The 16,526-nt window shown below is 36.1% G+C and overlaps 1 protein-coding gene across 8 annotated transcripts in view; it reads left to right on the top strand.

Moving 5' to 3' along the window:
* The window catches only part of Enox2 (ecto-NOX disulfide-thiol exchanger 2), a 316,931-nt gene that overhangs the window by 270,608 nt on the left and 29,797 nt on the right, over positions 1-16,526 (top strand). For all 8 annotated transcript variants that reach the window (XM_077106346.1, XM_077106348.1, XM_077106345.1 and 5 more), the window contains 2 exons: positions 1,159-1,265; positions 10,618-10,732. In XM_077106346.1, the coding sequence (XP_076962461.1) occupies positions 1,159-1,265; positions 10,618-10,732 (222 nt within the window). The remainder of the gene's footprint in view (positions 1-1,158; positions 1,266-10,617; positions 10,733-16,526) is intronic.

The following is a 16,526-nucleotide window of genomic DNA, read 5'->3' as shown; positions in this document are numbered from 1 at the left end:
GAAGTACCACTTTAAACCTTTTCAAGTTTTCCTAAATGAGATAAAACAGATAAATTGTCAAGTCATTTTTTTGTTCACTATCTTACAAAATTACACACTCATAAATTTTCAGTAAGGAACTACACTCACCTTAAGAATAAGGGTGCAGTTTTATACTTTGAGTTTTAAACAGTTATGGTCCACTCTTCCTATGCTTGCTACACTTGCTTCATATATAATTGGGATTAAGGAATTGTTCCATTTTCCACTTGTATTTGGAAGTATATATGGGCATAAAACCCAGGAAGTGAAAATGTATGTCTTCAGGACTTCAGAATAAGTAGAAAAAGAGAGCAGCAAGTATTATAGGAATATAAATCCTTAACTCACTAGATGACAGTGCAAACTGGGCTATAAAAAAACAGTACCTCCAGATTTTCTTACTGTGAACACCCCAGCCTATCAGGGGCTCTTGTCCTGCTTTTCTTTCTCCAAAATTCTCATTCATATCATATCTAAGCTTCAATATTTGTACATATTTCTCCATTTAACATTTTAAGAGACCCTGAATAATACTCTCTGAGACTGCAATTACACAGTCTTCTTCCATAAAACTTACATTTTCCAGTCAACAAGTCTGACTAGGTATCCTTAAAATAGGCAGTCCATCTTAGGTTTTGATTTGATGATTCTGATTAAATATACCTCAGAATAGTGAAAGGAAAAATTCTATTGAAGTGAAGCATCCCAGATTATTTAAAAGGGCTAGTTAATGAAAGAACTCAGTGGTAGAAGTTGCTGGTACAGTTTGTTTCTGCAGTATGTAAGGTCAGTATACTAACTAAAGACAAGTACTAAACTAAAGCACGTTTACTGTGTCTCTTACCTCTCTTGTCTGAATAAATACACACTGTTTATATTAAAACTTAAGCTATCATTTCATCTCAAACCCTGGGGGTTCTGTTTTTTCTTTCTATATATTGATGTCTCTTTCTTTGAGTCCCCTTTAAAATCATAGCCAGTACACATAACCTGTTCCAAGTTCAACCATGGCCTAGTACAATGTTATAACAAAAAGACACAAAAAGCCTAATATTTCTCTTTTATTTCTCTCCTCCTGTCTTTTGCCATCCCTGGATGATACTCTGGCCTGATCCAAATGCTGATTTGATGCTGCAGTTGAGCAGATAGTGGCTGTTTACCATTCTGCCTCCAAACAGAAGGCATGGGACCACTTCACAAAAGCCCAGCGTAAAAACATCAGCGTTTGGTGCAAACAAGCTGAGGTTGGTAACTTTTTACTCTGGTAGCTCCTCAGGGGGATAGTTTCTTTCTTTAACAAGTTATTGATTTGGAATTTAGCCAGAATTAAATAGTGCCAAGCTCCCATGGTCACAACAAGGCCCTAATGAAAGACTAAGACGTGTCCTATAGCCTGTCACGGTGTCCAGAACACCTGCTGTCAAAAGGGGAATAAATGTATGTGTGTTGTCTTGAATGCATTCTGCTGGCTGGAAACCTTAGTAGTGAAAGTGTATCTGGGATAATTATAAGTTTAATTCTCTAAACTAGCTATTCTTGAGCACAACAATAATTACACCTGTGTTTCTAGTGTTAGTAATATTAAGGCTGTCTTAACATTTATTGGAGTGTCTTGACAATTGAGACTAGAACTAACTGGTGTTACATTGGAAAAAAAGAAAATTCTGAGCTTCTCTTATCAAACCTGTTTAGCCATCTTTAGAGGTAGAAGATTTAAAGGTAACAGAGGATTTTCATTTCAGATTAAGGTTGTCACACACCTCTCTGCTAATGCTCACTTAACAGTTGTAGCTTAACACTATAATATATGTGATGTCATTAGGTTGCTATTCTGAATTCCAAGATTAAAAACCAAGATCGGGGGCTGGAGATGTGGCTCAAGTGGTAATGTGCTCGCCTGGCATGCGCGGGGTACTGGGTTCAATCCTCAGCACCCATAAAAATAAAATAAAGATGTTGTATCCATCGAAAACTAAAAAAAAAATAAATAAATATTAAAAAATTCTCTCTCTCTCTCTCTCTCTCTCTCTCTTAAAAAAAAAAACAAGAAGGGAGGGGCTGGGGTTATGGCTCAGCGGTAGAGTGCTTGCCTCACACATGCAAGGCCCTTGGTTCCATCCTCAGCACCACATATAAATAAATAAAATAAAGTTATTGTGTCCAACTACAAAAAATAAATATTTTTTTAAAAAAAGGTGGGAGTTTGTTTTCACTGATCTACCTTTGGAAATGGTGCTATATATGCCATGAATTCTTCTGTTCCTATGGGCAGCTTCCTTACCCAGTCCTGATATATTTTAATCTATATATGCAGCAACTTCATTTCTGGGTACTCTTTATCAGTCTGGTAACAATTTCATTGTATCTATCAATGCAGGTTGTCATATTTTTTAACAATTACATATCATTTATAAAACATTTACTTTTATGTGGTGCTGGGAATGAAATTCAGGACCTTGCTCATGCTAGGCAGGTGCTCTACCACTGAGCTACATCCCCTACCCCTGATACCTACATTTATGTGGCACATTCACATTGATTATTTCACCTACATAGGCTCATGTTAGACATGGTATAGTGGAAAGAGTATTAGACTTAAAGTCAATCATGAATTCAAATCTCAGCTCTGCTATGTTTGTAGCTGTGCATATTGAACAAGTTATTCAGCCTTTCTCAGTCTCTATTTCTCCATTTGTAAATTGGAAATAATGAAACCACTCTTACAAAATTAAATGTGTTAAGAAATGTATAAATAGTATGAAAATGTAAATAGCATTTCACCTAATTTTTAACAACTTGATAAGGGATAATGAGTAGATATAGAATCCATGTTTTACATGTAATACTGAAATGCAGAAATGTTAAGTGATTCACATGAAATTACATAACAAGCAAGTGAACTAAAAATTCTCACTCTGAGCTCTGGTACAAAGTGATTTAACCTAGGTGAGCCTTTGATTCCTAACCTTTAAAATGAAGGCAATGATCTCTTCACTGTGTCCTTCAAGAGAATACATGAGACAATTTGTGTAGGAACAGTTCAAAAGCCATGAAGAACATTTAGAAGAACATGATCCAAACTCCATTCATAAATTGATGACAGTCTCTCAGCCATCAGTTCTGGCACAGCAAAGGGATATGGGAATCATTTGAGAGAGAAATCCCTGAAGACATCTGTCCAATGACTGGGTAGGGCCATAAAAAGCCAATAGCATCTTTACTTATTAAAAACAATTAGGAGCAAAAAAAGGAAACAGCTGTCCTACTGTAGCACAAAGTGAGTTTAGAATTTCAGGGATAACTCAGGTTGTTGATCCTCTGCAAACAAAACTCAACATTGGGATTCAAAGGTTTACTGAGTACTTTCTCTGTCTCAGGCATTGTAACAAGTAACACAGGATGAAATAGTCTTTGCCCTCTGGGAGCTAATAGGGGTCAATAGCTAAAATGGTCAAGAGGAGAAGTGGAGTTTTGTATACTAAATTTCAAATATCTGAACTCATTAGTTCAGAAGAATAAAGGTTGAACAAAAAATGCTCAGTGTCTTAACAATTGTAGAAAAGTAGTACAAGGTAAGTATCCCTTATCCAAAGTGTTGGAGCCAAAGTGTTTCATATTTTGAGTTTTTTTCAGACTTGGGGATATTTGTGAATACATGAGATTTCCTGTGGATTGGACCCAAGTCTAAATAGAAAATTCATTTATACTTTATATGCACTTTATACACATAGCTTAAAGGTAATTTTATACAATAGTGTACCTGCATTTTGATTGCAACCTGTCACATGAGATAGGAGTGGAATCTTCTACGGCATCACAACAGCCCTCAAAAAGTTTTAGATGTTAGAACAGTTTGGTTTTCAGGTTGGGGATTAAATCAATCTATACTGTCTTCTCCTTCCCTTCAATACACATATACTTGTATCGCTCCTAGGGTTAGAAGAAGCTATATAACCAGCCGTACCCTTTAAAGCAAACCCTGCTAGTACAATGTTGCCATTTTATAGAAGGAAGGGAGCCTCTGGTTAGAGCACTGGCCTCCAGGCTATGACTCTTTTGTAAACTGCATTGTAATAAAATATTCCCCATGGATATTATTTGTTAGGGATCTATTAGTTATATATCAAGTCTACCTATGTAGTAGGAATATACTTGAGTTTAATGAGGTTCACAGTAGAGATAGCTGTGCCAGTGAGATGGACATTTCTCTGGGCCTGAAGAGAATTGAGAGCTATGCACCCTATTAGCCAATATTGTTATGGAGCTTCCTTGGCAGATTGATCAGGATAAAGTACACAGCCAGTATGACTTGCCAAGAGCTATATGTTTCATACTGTGCTTTGTAGACTTTGTGGAAAACCCAAAATATTTCTTATCTATTAAATTGGATTTAATTAAGGCCCACCATGAATATCTCAATCTCAGTAAGTAAAACTACTACTGAAAGTGGGACATAGCTGGTGACCTTCCACTGATTGCATTCCCTAAACTTTATATTGGTGCCTCTTAAGTTGTTGTTTGTTCATGTTATTATTTTTGTTTTTGTTTTTTTACCTTTGTAAACTATCACTTCATAGCAGGCCATTGTGAGGACTGAAAGGAGGTAGCCTGTGGAAAGTGAAGAAACTATCCTCTTAAATTGTGGCCACATCTTAGCACCCCACTGGAAAATCAAAGCATCCCAAAGACTTAATAAACTTGACTGCCTTTTTCTTAACCTTGGCATCAATGCTACAACTTATGTGTCAGGCATTTCATCATGGTAGAAATTTCTGGTGCTTAACCTTTTCACCAGTTGCCTTTGGGGAAAAGTCAGTTGGTCACCTCCTCATGTCATAAAATATCTGTTATTTGTTTCATTGTCATCCTTCTACAAGCAGCCAACACTGCCTTACTCTGCTCAGAGACAGGGTATGGAGCAAGAAGGAAAAGGCCCCATCTTTGGGGAGTTTAAGCACTAACTTTGGCATCATATGTCAGGCAAACTAATTTGCTAATATGTCTTTACTTTCCTGATTTATATGTGTGTGGGTTTCCTGCAAATACAATTGTAAAAGGTAGTAAGAGAAGGCTGAAGTCCCACCCCTTACTGAAAGTTAGTATCCACAGTGACTACTAGCATTTGTCTCTTTCATTGAAACTCTTTTTTTCTACAGAATCATTAATAATTTTTGTGTCTCTGAAACATGCCCTACACCAAAGGCTAGACCTTGGATGATATATAAAAACTAGAGCCACAGCAGGAGAAACTGAAGAGATAGTCCCTTGCATCCTCCCTAATATCAGATTTTATACCACTGGGCCAGAGGAAAAGGGGCCTGATGAAATACTATGATTGATAAAATAACTTTCTCTCTAGATTTGCAGGCCTACCATTCCAAACTCTGAAGAACTGTTTGCAGATAGACATTCCAACCATCCACATACCCTCATTTTAGGACACATTTGCACTAACATTGGCTGTTGGCTTTCAGCTACCAAAAAAAAATTATAACCCAATTTGATTCAACTAATTTGTATTTTCATTAAATATCATACAATAGACATTGACCAAGTACCTATGTTTGTGCTTTGCTTCATTGTATTAAATGATACCTCAGAATCAAATTGCTAATACAAGTATAGAAAACTGTCTCCCTGTCCTCTGCTCCTTTTCATTCCCTCATGACCCTTTCCCTGCCAAGTTTCCTGTTAATATTGAAAATCCAGGTAAGTAGAATCTTGTTACAAATTTAATAAGGAATGTTGATTTTTCTGGTAATCATGTTATTATCAAAAAATACAAATAAGATGAATTTAATTCCACATAAATTTTTGTGAAACTATTGTTAGATAATTAATGTGTAATTAATTATGATTTGCTTACTTTATAATAAATCAAAAACACCAGCTAGTGCAAAAGTAGTTCTTTTCAGGCGCTTCCCTCTGTCTTGGGTTTCAATTTAATTCCATCTGAAAGTACATTTCATTGTCCATTGTGGAGCAATAGGAATTTCTAAGCTTCTGAAAAAGTAACTATTAGAACAGATGTAAAGACAGTATTGTGCCATTTCAGAAATCACTAACAATTTACTATTGAACTGAATGATAGCAAATATCTACAATGGGCAATAAAGTAGCATGAAATCTTTAGAAGGGCCATCTTACCTTATTTGATGTACTGTTAGTGTCGTGACTTGGTTGTTTTCTGGTAGAGATTTACATACGCAAATTTCCAAAAATGGTTTTGCATGGCATTGGTGCTCTTTTAGTTTCAGCTCTAGAAAAACTGAGAGGTAGCAATTTCCTTTTCTGTCTGTACATCAGTGGCTTAGAATCCTTTCCTTTTATATACCTATGTCTGATCTAGGTAAAGCACCTTTTCCAGACACATGCCACCTTATAACCCCTCACTCTGAAGGTATTGGTTAGGGTGTGCTTCCCAAAGTAGAGTTTTTCTTATCTAACCAGAGAATGCAGAAAATGGGTATCTCAACTATAAAACGCTATAATGGTAAGGTTTTCAAAGAATTAAGATCTCACTCATTTTTCTTGGAGGTATAGTCATTTACTAAGTGATTCCTATGACTTCACTTTAGTATGGTACCCCATAACCTCTGCTGTTCTCTTTGCTTTTATACCATTTGCGTGACTTAGTATTGGTTATTTATAGAAGAATAATGCTATGAGTCTTTCTTTATAGCTTACAACAGTTGTCTAGTGGGTAGAGGACTCTGAGCTCTGCTAATTTACTCAAGTGAACAACTTAGAGCAAACTTCCTTTTTTTATTATCCTCATTTCATTGTCTGCTAAATCAAATGGTAATTCTTGTTTCCTAGAGTATTTTGAAGCATTTAGGTAAAATTTGCCCCTAAGTCTGTTATATTTCTAGGGAGTTTTGAAGTTGTGAAAGACATCTAGATAAGCCATATCACGTAGTGACTGAACTTTTTATATTTCTAAGAAAAGATTATGATTTCTTGTCAGCTAGAAGCACAAAAATGTTTTGTGGATGCTGAGCAGCTACAGGAAGTGTCTTAGCTCTCATATTTTCCTGCCCTGGGATATTTCCCTAGAAGGAACATAATCCTTCTGAGAAACACTAACATTCCCAGGGTTGTGTGACATGTGTGAATTGAGAGTTGATCTCTGTTTATACCCTCTAACGGTGTACATTTTTGTTAGTCATCTAGAAAACCACAACTTTTCCTCATGCAGTAAGTTGTACAATACTGTAATTTGCCAATGTCAAACCTCATTATAATCACCTTTCCAATAACAGCTCTGATGATAACTGAAATTCAGTCTCCTGAGATAGAATGAGTCACAGCAATAAGAAATTCCTTTATTTTTCTCTGTGCGATGAGTTGGAATAAGACATAATAAATCTCTCTTATGACACAGATGTTTAAAGTTCATTTTTCTCAAGCTAGTCATTATTTTATTCTATTTAAAATAATACACCTGCAGTACATGGAAGATGCTATATTAGCATCTGATTTTTCTATTAATTCTTTTTTAAAAATACTAATTTTTTAGGTATAGATGAACACAACACAATGCCTTTATTTTTATGTGGTGCTGAGGATCGAACCCGGGTCCCACCTGTGCTAGGCCAGCGCTCTACCGCTGAGCCACAATCCCAGCCCCCTCTATTACTTCTTAACTTTGCAATGATACTGATTAGCTCACCTTTTAAAGGGCCTCTTATTTATTTAATGAAAACTTAACTTGAAATAGAAATCATTATTTTTTCTTGATAAGAGGAATAAAAAAAGAAGAAATAATGGAAGAGTGGAATAGTAACTAATTGGAATAGTGACTAATTGCAGCGTTAATTATTAATAAATCCATTTTAAATATATATAATCCCCACAAATGGTGGCAATTTTTACCAGACAGCTTTGGATACTTTCTGTATGAAACCTAGTAGGGGTCAATCTAGGCAAGGAATTTGCAACTCAGAACTAAGGGGCCTCTGACAGGCATTAAGTAGCCTTTAAATGATTTTGAGCTGCTCCAAAATGCACAGTTACCATGTTTACTTTTTCTAATGTGACTTTTCCAGTGTGATCTTGATAATTTGTAATGTTCTTCATGTCTTCCTGAAGAGCTTTATTTATATCAGGTAGCTTGTCTCTAAAGCAGGAAAAACTTTCTTCAGCATTTTCTATAGTACAGGTCTCTTGGTGATGAATTCTTACATTTACTTTTGTTTGAAAAATATACTTATCTTTTTCTCTGCATACAGAATTCTGAACAAATGAATATTTTTATTTAAACTTTAAAGATAATATTCCACTGAGTTCTTGGTTTTATCATTTCTGAAAGAAATGAAAATTATTGAAATTATTCCCCTCTATATAATGTTGTGTTTTCCTCTGCTTTCAAGAATTTCTCTTTTCTCTTGTTCCTAGACATCCTTTTCTCCACACATATCCCACTTGGAATTAACTGATCTCTTTGTATATGTAGATTGGTGTCTTTCATCAGATTTGAGAAGCTATCAACCATTATTTCTTCACATATTTTCAAATCATTCTCTCTGGAATTTCATTTACATGTAGGTTAGACCTTTGAGTAATAGGTGTAAGCAGACAATTCTCCGAGCTTCTGTTATTTAAAATTTTTAATATATATGTATATATTATAAAATTGTATATTTTATGTACATCTATCTTTTTAGCTGTATATATTTTCTCATGTTCTTCAAATTGAACACATATGTATTATTCTATATTTAAGTTCTCTCTTTATTCTGCCATCTCTATTCTACTTTTAGGCTCATCCAATTATTTTTATTTTGGGTATTGTGTTTTTTCAATTTTAGAATTACCCAGATGTGATAATCAGCAGATAAGGAATTAAAACAGCTATTATATCTATACTCAATTATATAAAAGAAATACAGAAAATATAATACGTATCAGAAAAAGATTTATTTATTTATTGCTTTTTAAATTTCCAGACAAACCACTCTTGGCTTTCTTATTTTCATACAAGACAACCTTTGATCCAGAACTTTTGACTCATTTTTAAAGTTTTTGACCTTCTACCAAGATTCCCTATCTTTTTAAATTCATTTTGAGCATATTTCCTTTATATCATTGAACATAGTTATAATACCTGGTTTAATTCAATTCTTTGTCTGTTAATTACCACATCTGCATTATTTTAAAGTTGGTTTCTGCTGATTATCCTTCCTCTTGGAAATGGACCATCTCATCATAGTTATTCATATATCAAGTATTTTGGACATTGTCCTGAATAAGTATGAATATTATGTTTTAAAGATTCTAAATTCTGTTATGTCCTTCTAAAACTGTTGATCTTGTTTTGTTTTAATGGTGAATTTGTTTCATTCAATTCAAGCTGGAAATCCTTTCTTTTGGGTGGCAGCTTAAATATCATCTCAAGGCTGGGGTTATAGCTCAGTGATAGTGTGCTTGCCTAGCACATGTGAAGCCCTGGGTTCGATCCTCAGCACTACTTAAAGATAAATAAATAAAATAAAGGTATTGTATCCATCTACAATTATAAAAAGTATTTTTTCAATGTCATTTCAGATATTTTAATCTTAGCTATGCTGTGTGGAAAATTCCTGGGCTCTCATGGATGAGAGGCCATGCAAAAATTTGAACAGATCTCATATACACAATTTGAAGTGCTCACTATCTTGCATATTCTCATTCATTCTCATTCTCTCTCTCTCTCTCTCTCTCTCTCTCTCTCTCTCTCTCTCCCCCCCTCCCCCTCCCTCCCTCCCTCCCTCTCTCCCTCTCTCCCTCTCTTTCTCTCTCATTTTCTCCTTTTGAAATACCCTCCTCATTTTCTAGTGCCTGTCATTGCCTTGACCTCTCTCCTTGAGTTATTTAGACCACAAATACTGGGTTGTTTATTACAAATATAGCCACCCTGTGAGTAGCTAACTCTGGTCTGCTCTCAGACTAAAAGGCCCTTTAAAAAATTGAGACTCATCCTATGCTGTTCTCTTCCTCCAAGTGTCAGCTCCTCTTCAAAATATGCCTGCTTTTGTTGACTCTCCAATGACATCGAGGAGTTACAGGTTTTGTTTTGTTTTGTGTTTTGTTCAAAGATTATAGTTATTATCTATGAGAGGGTTGGTCTGGGAGGAGTTTACTCCTGACAGCTCATTTTTACCATAACTTCTAAAGCTTCAAGAATTCAATTAAGAATTCTGTTGAGTAAAACTGTAAGAGGAGAGGGAAAAGGATGGCAAGCAGCAAAATTAAAGTATCCAACATGGGAAGGTGAAAATGGCAAAAACCTTAAGAAAAAGTCCAGAAATCTGCATGAGTAAGAGATGAGGAGCGTTTCATGTCCAAAAGCAATTTCTAATGTGGGAGGGAAATAAGAATCATAGACTGTCAGAGCTCTGGGTCTGCAAAGAAAGCTCAGTGCAAGACACAGTATACCCAAGTGTGCTTTCTCTAATAAGACTGTTTTGTCTCAATATGCTCTTTTGCCTTTGCCTAAAGAATGCTGAGATTTTAAAAATATGTCCAAAAAAGCTGCTTTATATTATTTTTAACTCTACTCATTTTCTCAAAATTATTAAGGCTTTCCTACCTTAAAAGCATACTTTTTAACCTTAGGAAATTCGCAACATTCACAATGATGAATTAATGGGAATCAGGCGAGAAGAAGAAATGGAAATGTCTGATGATGAAATAGAAGAAACAACAGAAACCAAAGAAACTGAAGAATCAGGTAAAAATGTTTGTTTTGTCTTATTTAGCAAACGTCTTTTGGGGCAATATTTTTAAACCTTTAACACAAAGTAAGATATGGGCATCAACCCACAAGACTGGACATCAAATAGAAATAATTTATGGGGCCTTTAGTTAAATATCACCATCGTGTCTATAGGATTTTCTGTGGCTTTCATTTATCCCTATCTTCCATTGAAATGCCTAAATAAAAGTGTTTTTTTTTCCAAGAAGCACCAGGTATTTAGGCAGCAGTGTTATATATTTCGGTTTTAATTTGTTAATAACATGTTCTGAAATAGAAAGCATGAGAGAACTCATGTGTTAATACTACATCACTTTGACTTTACACTGAAATTAATAACAGATATAGATTTAAATGTTAACAAAATACATACACCAGAAGAAATCATGAAAAGAAGAAGTTGGTTTTATAATTTGAGGTGAAGGCTACAAAAAAGAAATAATAAATAATTTTTAATAAATATATCTGCATAAAAATTAAATATTTGTATTAAAGAAGCCACAAAGTTAAAAGAAGGTCCATAAATTAAAGAGAAATATCTGTAACTTATGACAATCTACATATCTACTGTCTTCCATTATGGTCACTTGGAGATATATTGGGAAGCAAAGAGAAGTCCACAGTTGTCTGGGTAAAGGCTTTTGCTTTAACCTAATATAGTTAGGACCTCACTGTGAGACAGAAGCCATGGTGTGAGTCCCCAGTAGGATTCATAGTGCAAACTTTTTGAACAATAACATAATACTCTGCTCTTCAATTTCATAATGAACCATCTTGGATGGAAGATTACCATGGGGAGATATAAAATACCAGCCAGAAGACCAGCCTTTTCAGGGAAACCATTCCAGGCAATCTTAGGAGTTACATTATAAGAAGGTACAGTGGAAAATGCACTAGTTAGAAACCTCAGTTCTAGCCCCTGTTCTGCCCTTCTTGACCTGAGAGGGACTTCTCCGCCACTGACCCTCAGCTTCCACATTATAATCTATACATTATAAAAATGATATAACCAGGATTTGTGATGGTTAAGTGAGTTCATTCATCTAATAACTGTTAAATGCCAAGTACTCTGGTAAATATTGGATATACAGTGGTATACTGCCCCTGATGTGTGTGAGGGAGCAGAGTGAAAAGAGATTGGTTGATTATAATTCAAATATGAGTTTTCTGGTTCCAGTACTTGTATATTGAAGTCAGAAACACTATTTCCACTTTAGTGGTCTTAGAATTTTTACTCCATGAATAGAAACTCTTAAGGAAAGGAAAACAGCAAGTCATGCTTTTAAAGAGGTATTCATTTGATGTTAAATCTGAATTTCCTCTGTTTTTGCCATCTTCTGGATCCCTGAACATTCAAACTACTATGTATATTAAATAAACTCTTTGTAATCAGTGGTTAGTTTGCATTTCAGAATAGCAAAGTAATTACTGCAAATAAATACTATCAATTTATAGTCAAAGTAAACAAAAGACTTTAATGGTAATTGAGCTATTCAAATTATTTAAGTACATAACTTGGATGTTTTATAGCTGGTTAATCTATAATTTATAGAATCATCTCCACCTCAGTATCTACAATATTGTATACAGTGTTTATCCAGTGTTTCTGTGAAATAAATGCAACCATAATTTTGAACATCCACTTGATAAATTGCAGTGTTTGAGGAGTTATTGGGGGAGGGGAGGGTGTGTGGGAGATTCAGATTGAATGCACTTACTAGGGTTATATAATTGCATTTTGCTTCTGTATCTCTTTAGAGTTAAAAGCTGTATTGGCTACTGCACAGAATCTTATTCGTTTAGAGACTGGAAACTCCCTGACAGATCATCTTATAGCTATTTTCTTTCCTGTTCCACATGCCAGGATGCTGCTTTGTCAAATAAAGCTATCTACAATAGACTTAATGGAGCTTACCAAATAGCTTTTCTCCCAGAAGGTTTCAATTCATTTTAATTCAAGGACTTTTGTGCATTTTTCTTCCCCTCGATCGTATCTAATTCTGTTATCTCACTTCTATAGTACTCAACTGCAGAAATCCTGCTCAATGTGAGCTAGTGAGAGTATTCTCCATTTTTATCTAAATCAGGTACATGTTTTAGCTATCACTCGGTTCCAATTAAAAGCTTAAGCAACTATGTCTCAGAATTGTTGTCTTCTCTATGCTACCAAATTTGAATTCTGGGACCCTATAGTGTATCCCTGATTATATTTTACTTCTCCCAGAAAAGTAAAACCAGTTACCTTTCCTTGGAGTGCTGCAAACATTTCTCTTCTTCCAGACACTGTCTTAGCCCATATTTGTGATGCAGTACTTGAAATACTTTTTCCATGGAAGAAAGAACTGTTGTGCTCAAAGCAAAGGGGGACAATCACACCAAAGCAAATCACGATATTGTGAAATTATTTTATTCTATTGTTAGCTTTGATGGAAAATACATGTACTCAGTAAAGCAGCTGTTCCCTTTCAGCATCTATCGTCTGCTTTCTTCAATTAGACTAATGGTTCTCAGAATTGGTATGTGTAAGAATCATTTGAATTACCCTTGAAATTTTAGATTTCTGGGCTGCAGAGTCTGATCCAGTAGGTTTTTATTGGTGTCTGGGAATCAGCATCTTATTAGGCATCCTAAATGATTTAAATGCTGATGGTCCAGAAAGCTTATTTGGAAAATGTTGACTTGGACTAATTCTCCTTCATTGTTCTAGTGAAAGTTTTCTTTTCCTTGGTATCTGATCTCATTTTTCCTCCCCAATCCTCTACCTCCCATTATTCTCTAAGAGTTTGACCATCAAACAATATGTCCTGTAAACTAGTGGAAATATAGATGCAAATATGTGTAAATCTACTGAAAATAGAAATAATCACTTGGTTCTAAACTAAAAAGTACTGATGAGCAATGCAACAAGGGCAAGAAATACCTCTGTGGACCAGTGTATTCATAGACGGTGAAAATCCATCAAAGAATTAAAAGTAAACAGGTTTGGATAAAAGGAACAAAAGTAAGAAAGTATCTGATATGGGGGATGAGTAATACAGCAGGGTTCAAAGGCAGAAATGAGTGTGATGTGTATAGAGGGATAAAAGATTGAGTGGGCAATAAGGGCCCAAATTCTGGGGGACCATGAATGACAAGTTTAGATTTAGTAAAGTAGGCAATATAAGACTGTATGCACATCTTGAGCATAGCACTAACACAATGAAAGTAACGTGAATTGTACATTTTAGAAGACAATTGTACATGAAGCAAGACTAGCCAGAAGGTTTTATAGGATTTGAGATGTGAAATGATGAAGTTTGGGACAGAGTGATGGCAATAGGAACTGGGGGAAAAGGTAGAATTAAAGGAAGCAATGGAGAATATAAGTTTAAAGATGTTGGGAGTCATTTTTATAGGAATGTAGTAAAATCTTTGGCATGAGATTAGGATATAAATGATGAAGAAGAAGGAAGTGGGAAAGTCTGGGAAAGTGGGGGATTTATGTTATATTCACTAAATCTCCCATAAGTACCACAAATTGGGAGATTTAAGTAACAGGTATTTATTGTCTCACAGTTTGGGAGGTGAGAAGTTCAAGACCAAGGTATCAGCAGAGCTGGTTCCTTCTGAGAGCTGTGAGGAAGAATCTGTTCTGTCTCTCCCCTAGCTTCTGATTATTTGCAGAAATATTTGGCATTCTTTGACATGTAATACCTCAATCTCTGCCTTTGTGTTCACATGGCATTCTTCCTGTGTGCATCTCTGTCTCTACCAAAATTTCTCTTTTCTGTAAGAACACCAATCATATTGGATCAGAACCCACCCTAATGACTTTATTGTAACTTCATTACCTCTGTAAATACCCTGTTCCCAAATAAAATCACATTGTTAGAGCTTCAACATATCTTTTTTATGAAGGAGACACAATTCAATCCATAGCAGTATTACTGACATAATGGACTGATGGATGGGACTGATTTGTACTATATAATGACATAGGCCTCAGATAGAAAATGGTTAGGAAAAGGGAAGGATTTGTATTCAAGTCACAATTCAAGAAAGTTGAAAGAATAGAAAAAATGTGGCGTTGAGATGTTGACTGAAGCTCTGAGAATATGAATAAATGATTATGAACGGCAAGAGAAAGAAAGAAGATCAAAGAGGTGAATATAGAACTTTGCAGCAAGAGGAAGTAGAAGAATAGTTATCATAGGAGTTAGAGTATTTAGAAGATGGCAGAGCAGATCTAGGCAGCAACTTTTGGCCCTACCACAGCCCAGAAATGAAGCAGTGAAAGAATAGCTGACCAGAGAGGTGGGTGAAAGAGTAAATACCCTAAAACTCAATGTTGGACAACTTGAGACTTGAAGGGACTTGGAATTTGGTTACTGTTATGGTTTGGATGTGAGGTGTCCCCAAAAGCTCATATGTGAGAAAATGCAAGAAGGTTCAGGGAAGAAATCATTGGGTTATGAGAGCCTTAACCCATTAAGTGAATTAATCACCTGATGGGATTAATTGAGTAGTAACTGAAGGCAAGTGGGGTGTGGCTGGAGGAGGTGAGAATTGGGGGTGTAGCTTTGGGTTATATATTTGTATCTGGTGAGTGGAGATATCCCTCTCTCTCTCTCTCTCTCTCTCTCTCTCTCTCTCTCTCTCTCTCTCTCTCTCTCTCTCCTTCCTGACCACATGTGAGCAGCTTCCCTCTGCTATACTCTTCCTCCATTATGTTCAGGCTCACTTCAAGCCCCAAGGAATGGACTCTGCTGCCTATGGACTGATACCTCTGAAACCATGAGCCCCCAAATAAACTTCTCCTCCCCTACAATTGTTCTGGGCAGTTATTTTAGTCCCAGTGGCAAACAGATACTGAAGCAGAAAATAAGGAAAGAATTCCTAGACCCTGAACCCTGACCAGAGTGGTATCAGGGGAGGGATAAGAAAGAAAGAGGGAGAGAAAAAACTCACAAGCTTACTTCCTTAACAACAGCTGGAAAGAAAATCATACCAAGTTAAAACAAGACAGTAGCACCAAAGACAGTGAAGGAGATCACACAGTTCAGCTGAAATTGTAGGCAGAAATCTGCCATGCACGGTAGCCATTTTGTGGAGTCTACAACTAGCCAGTTTCTCTAAAAGAAATTAAATCAGCACAGATTTTCCCCACCAACAAATAGTAACTAATAAAGCCAGGAGAATATCTCTGAAACAGGTTTTTCCCAGTAATCCCTCTAGAAGGGATTTGTAGAGGGATTGCTGCTAGATGAAGGCTACCAGAATCCCCATCTCACCCTGGACAAAGGGAATGTGGTGGAACTGACCCCAAAGGAAATCATTCCTGGGGCATGCTAACCCAGCACTCCCCACAATTTCCACAGGAGCTCAGGAAAAGTCAGGACATTTGACACTCTACCCCCATCGCAGTGGTGAGTAAACACTAGTTATCTTCAGCAGGCAGTATGGAAGCTTCTATACCAAGACTGCCCACAGACAGCCTGCACCCACAGGCCCCACAGTTGCATGCAACCACCAAATGCTTAGATACTACAGCTACAAAGAAGTCCCTATGGAGGAGAGTGGGGCCTCACTGATTTACAACAGTCAATGACAGTTCTGAGCTTTACACTCTGCACCCCACAACCAACAGAAACAACCAGTATATGTAGAAACCTTCAAGCATGCAGACTCTGACTGTTGGGCTATCTAACAAACTCTGGCTGGCAAAAAAAAAAAAAATAGCAATCAGGGGAGTAGTTCCTATGCCCCAGTACCTCTAGATCCAGAGCTGTGA

The sequence above is a fragment of the Callospermophilus lateralis genome, chromosome X (assembly GCF_048772815.1).
Source record: "Callospermophilus lateralis isolate mCalLat2 chromosome X, mCalLat2.hap1, whole genome shotgun sequence".
Taxonomy (NCBI): Eukaryota; Metazoa; Chordata; class Mammalia; order Rodentia; family Sciuridae; genus Callospermophilus; species Callospermophilus lateralis.
The sequence above is the reverse complement of the archived record's forward strand: the minus strand, read 5'-3'. Positions and strand labels throughout refer to the sequence as shown.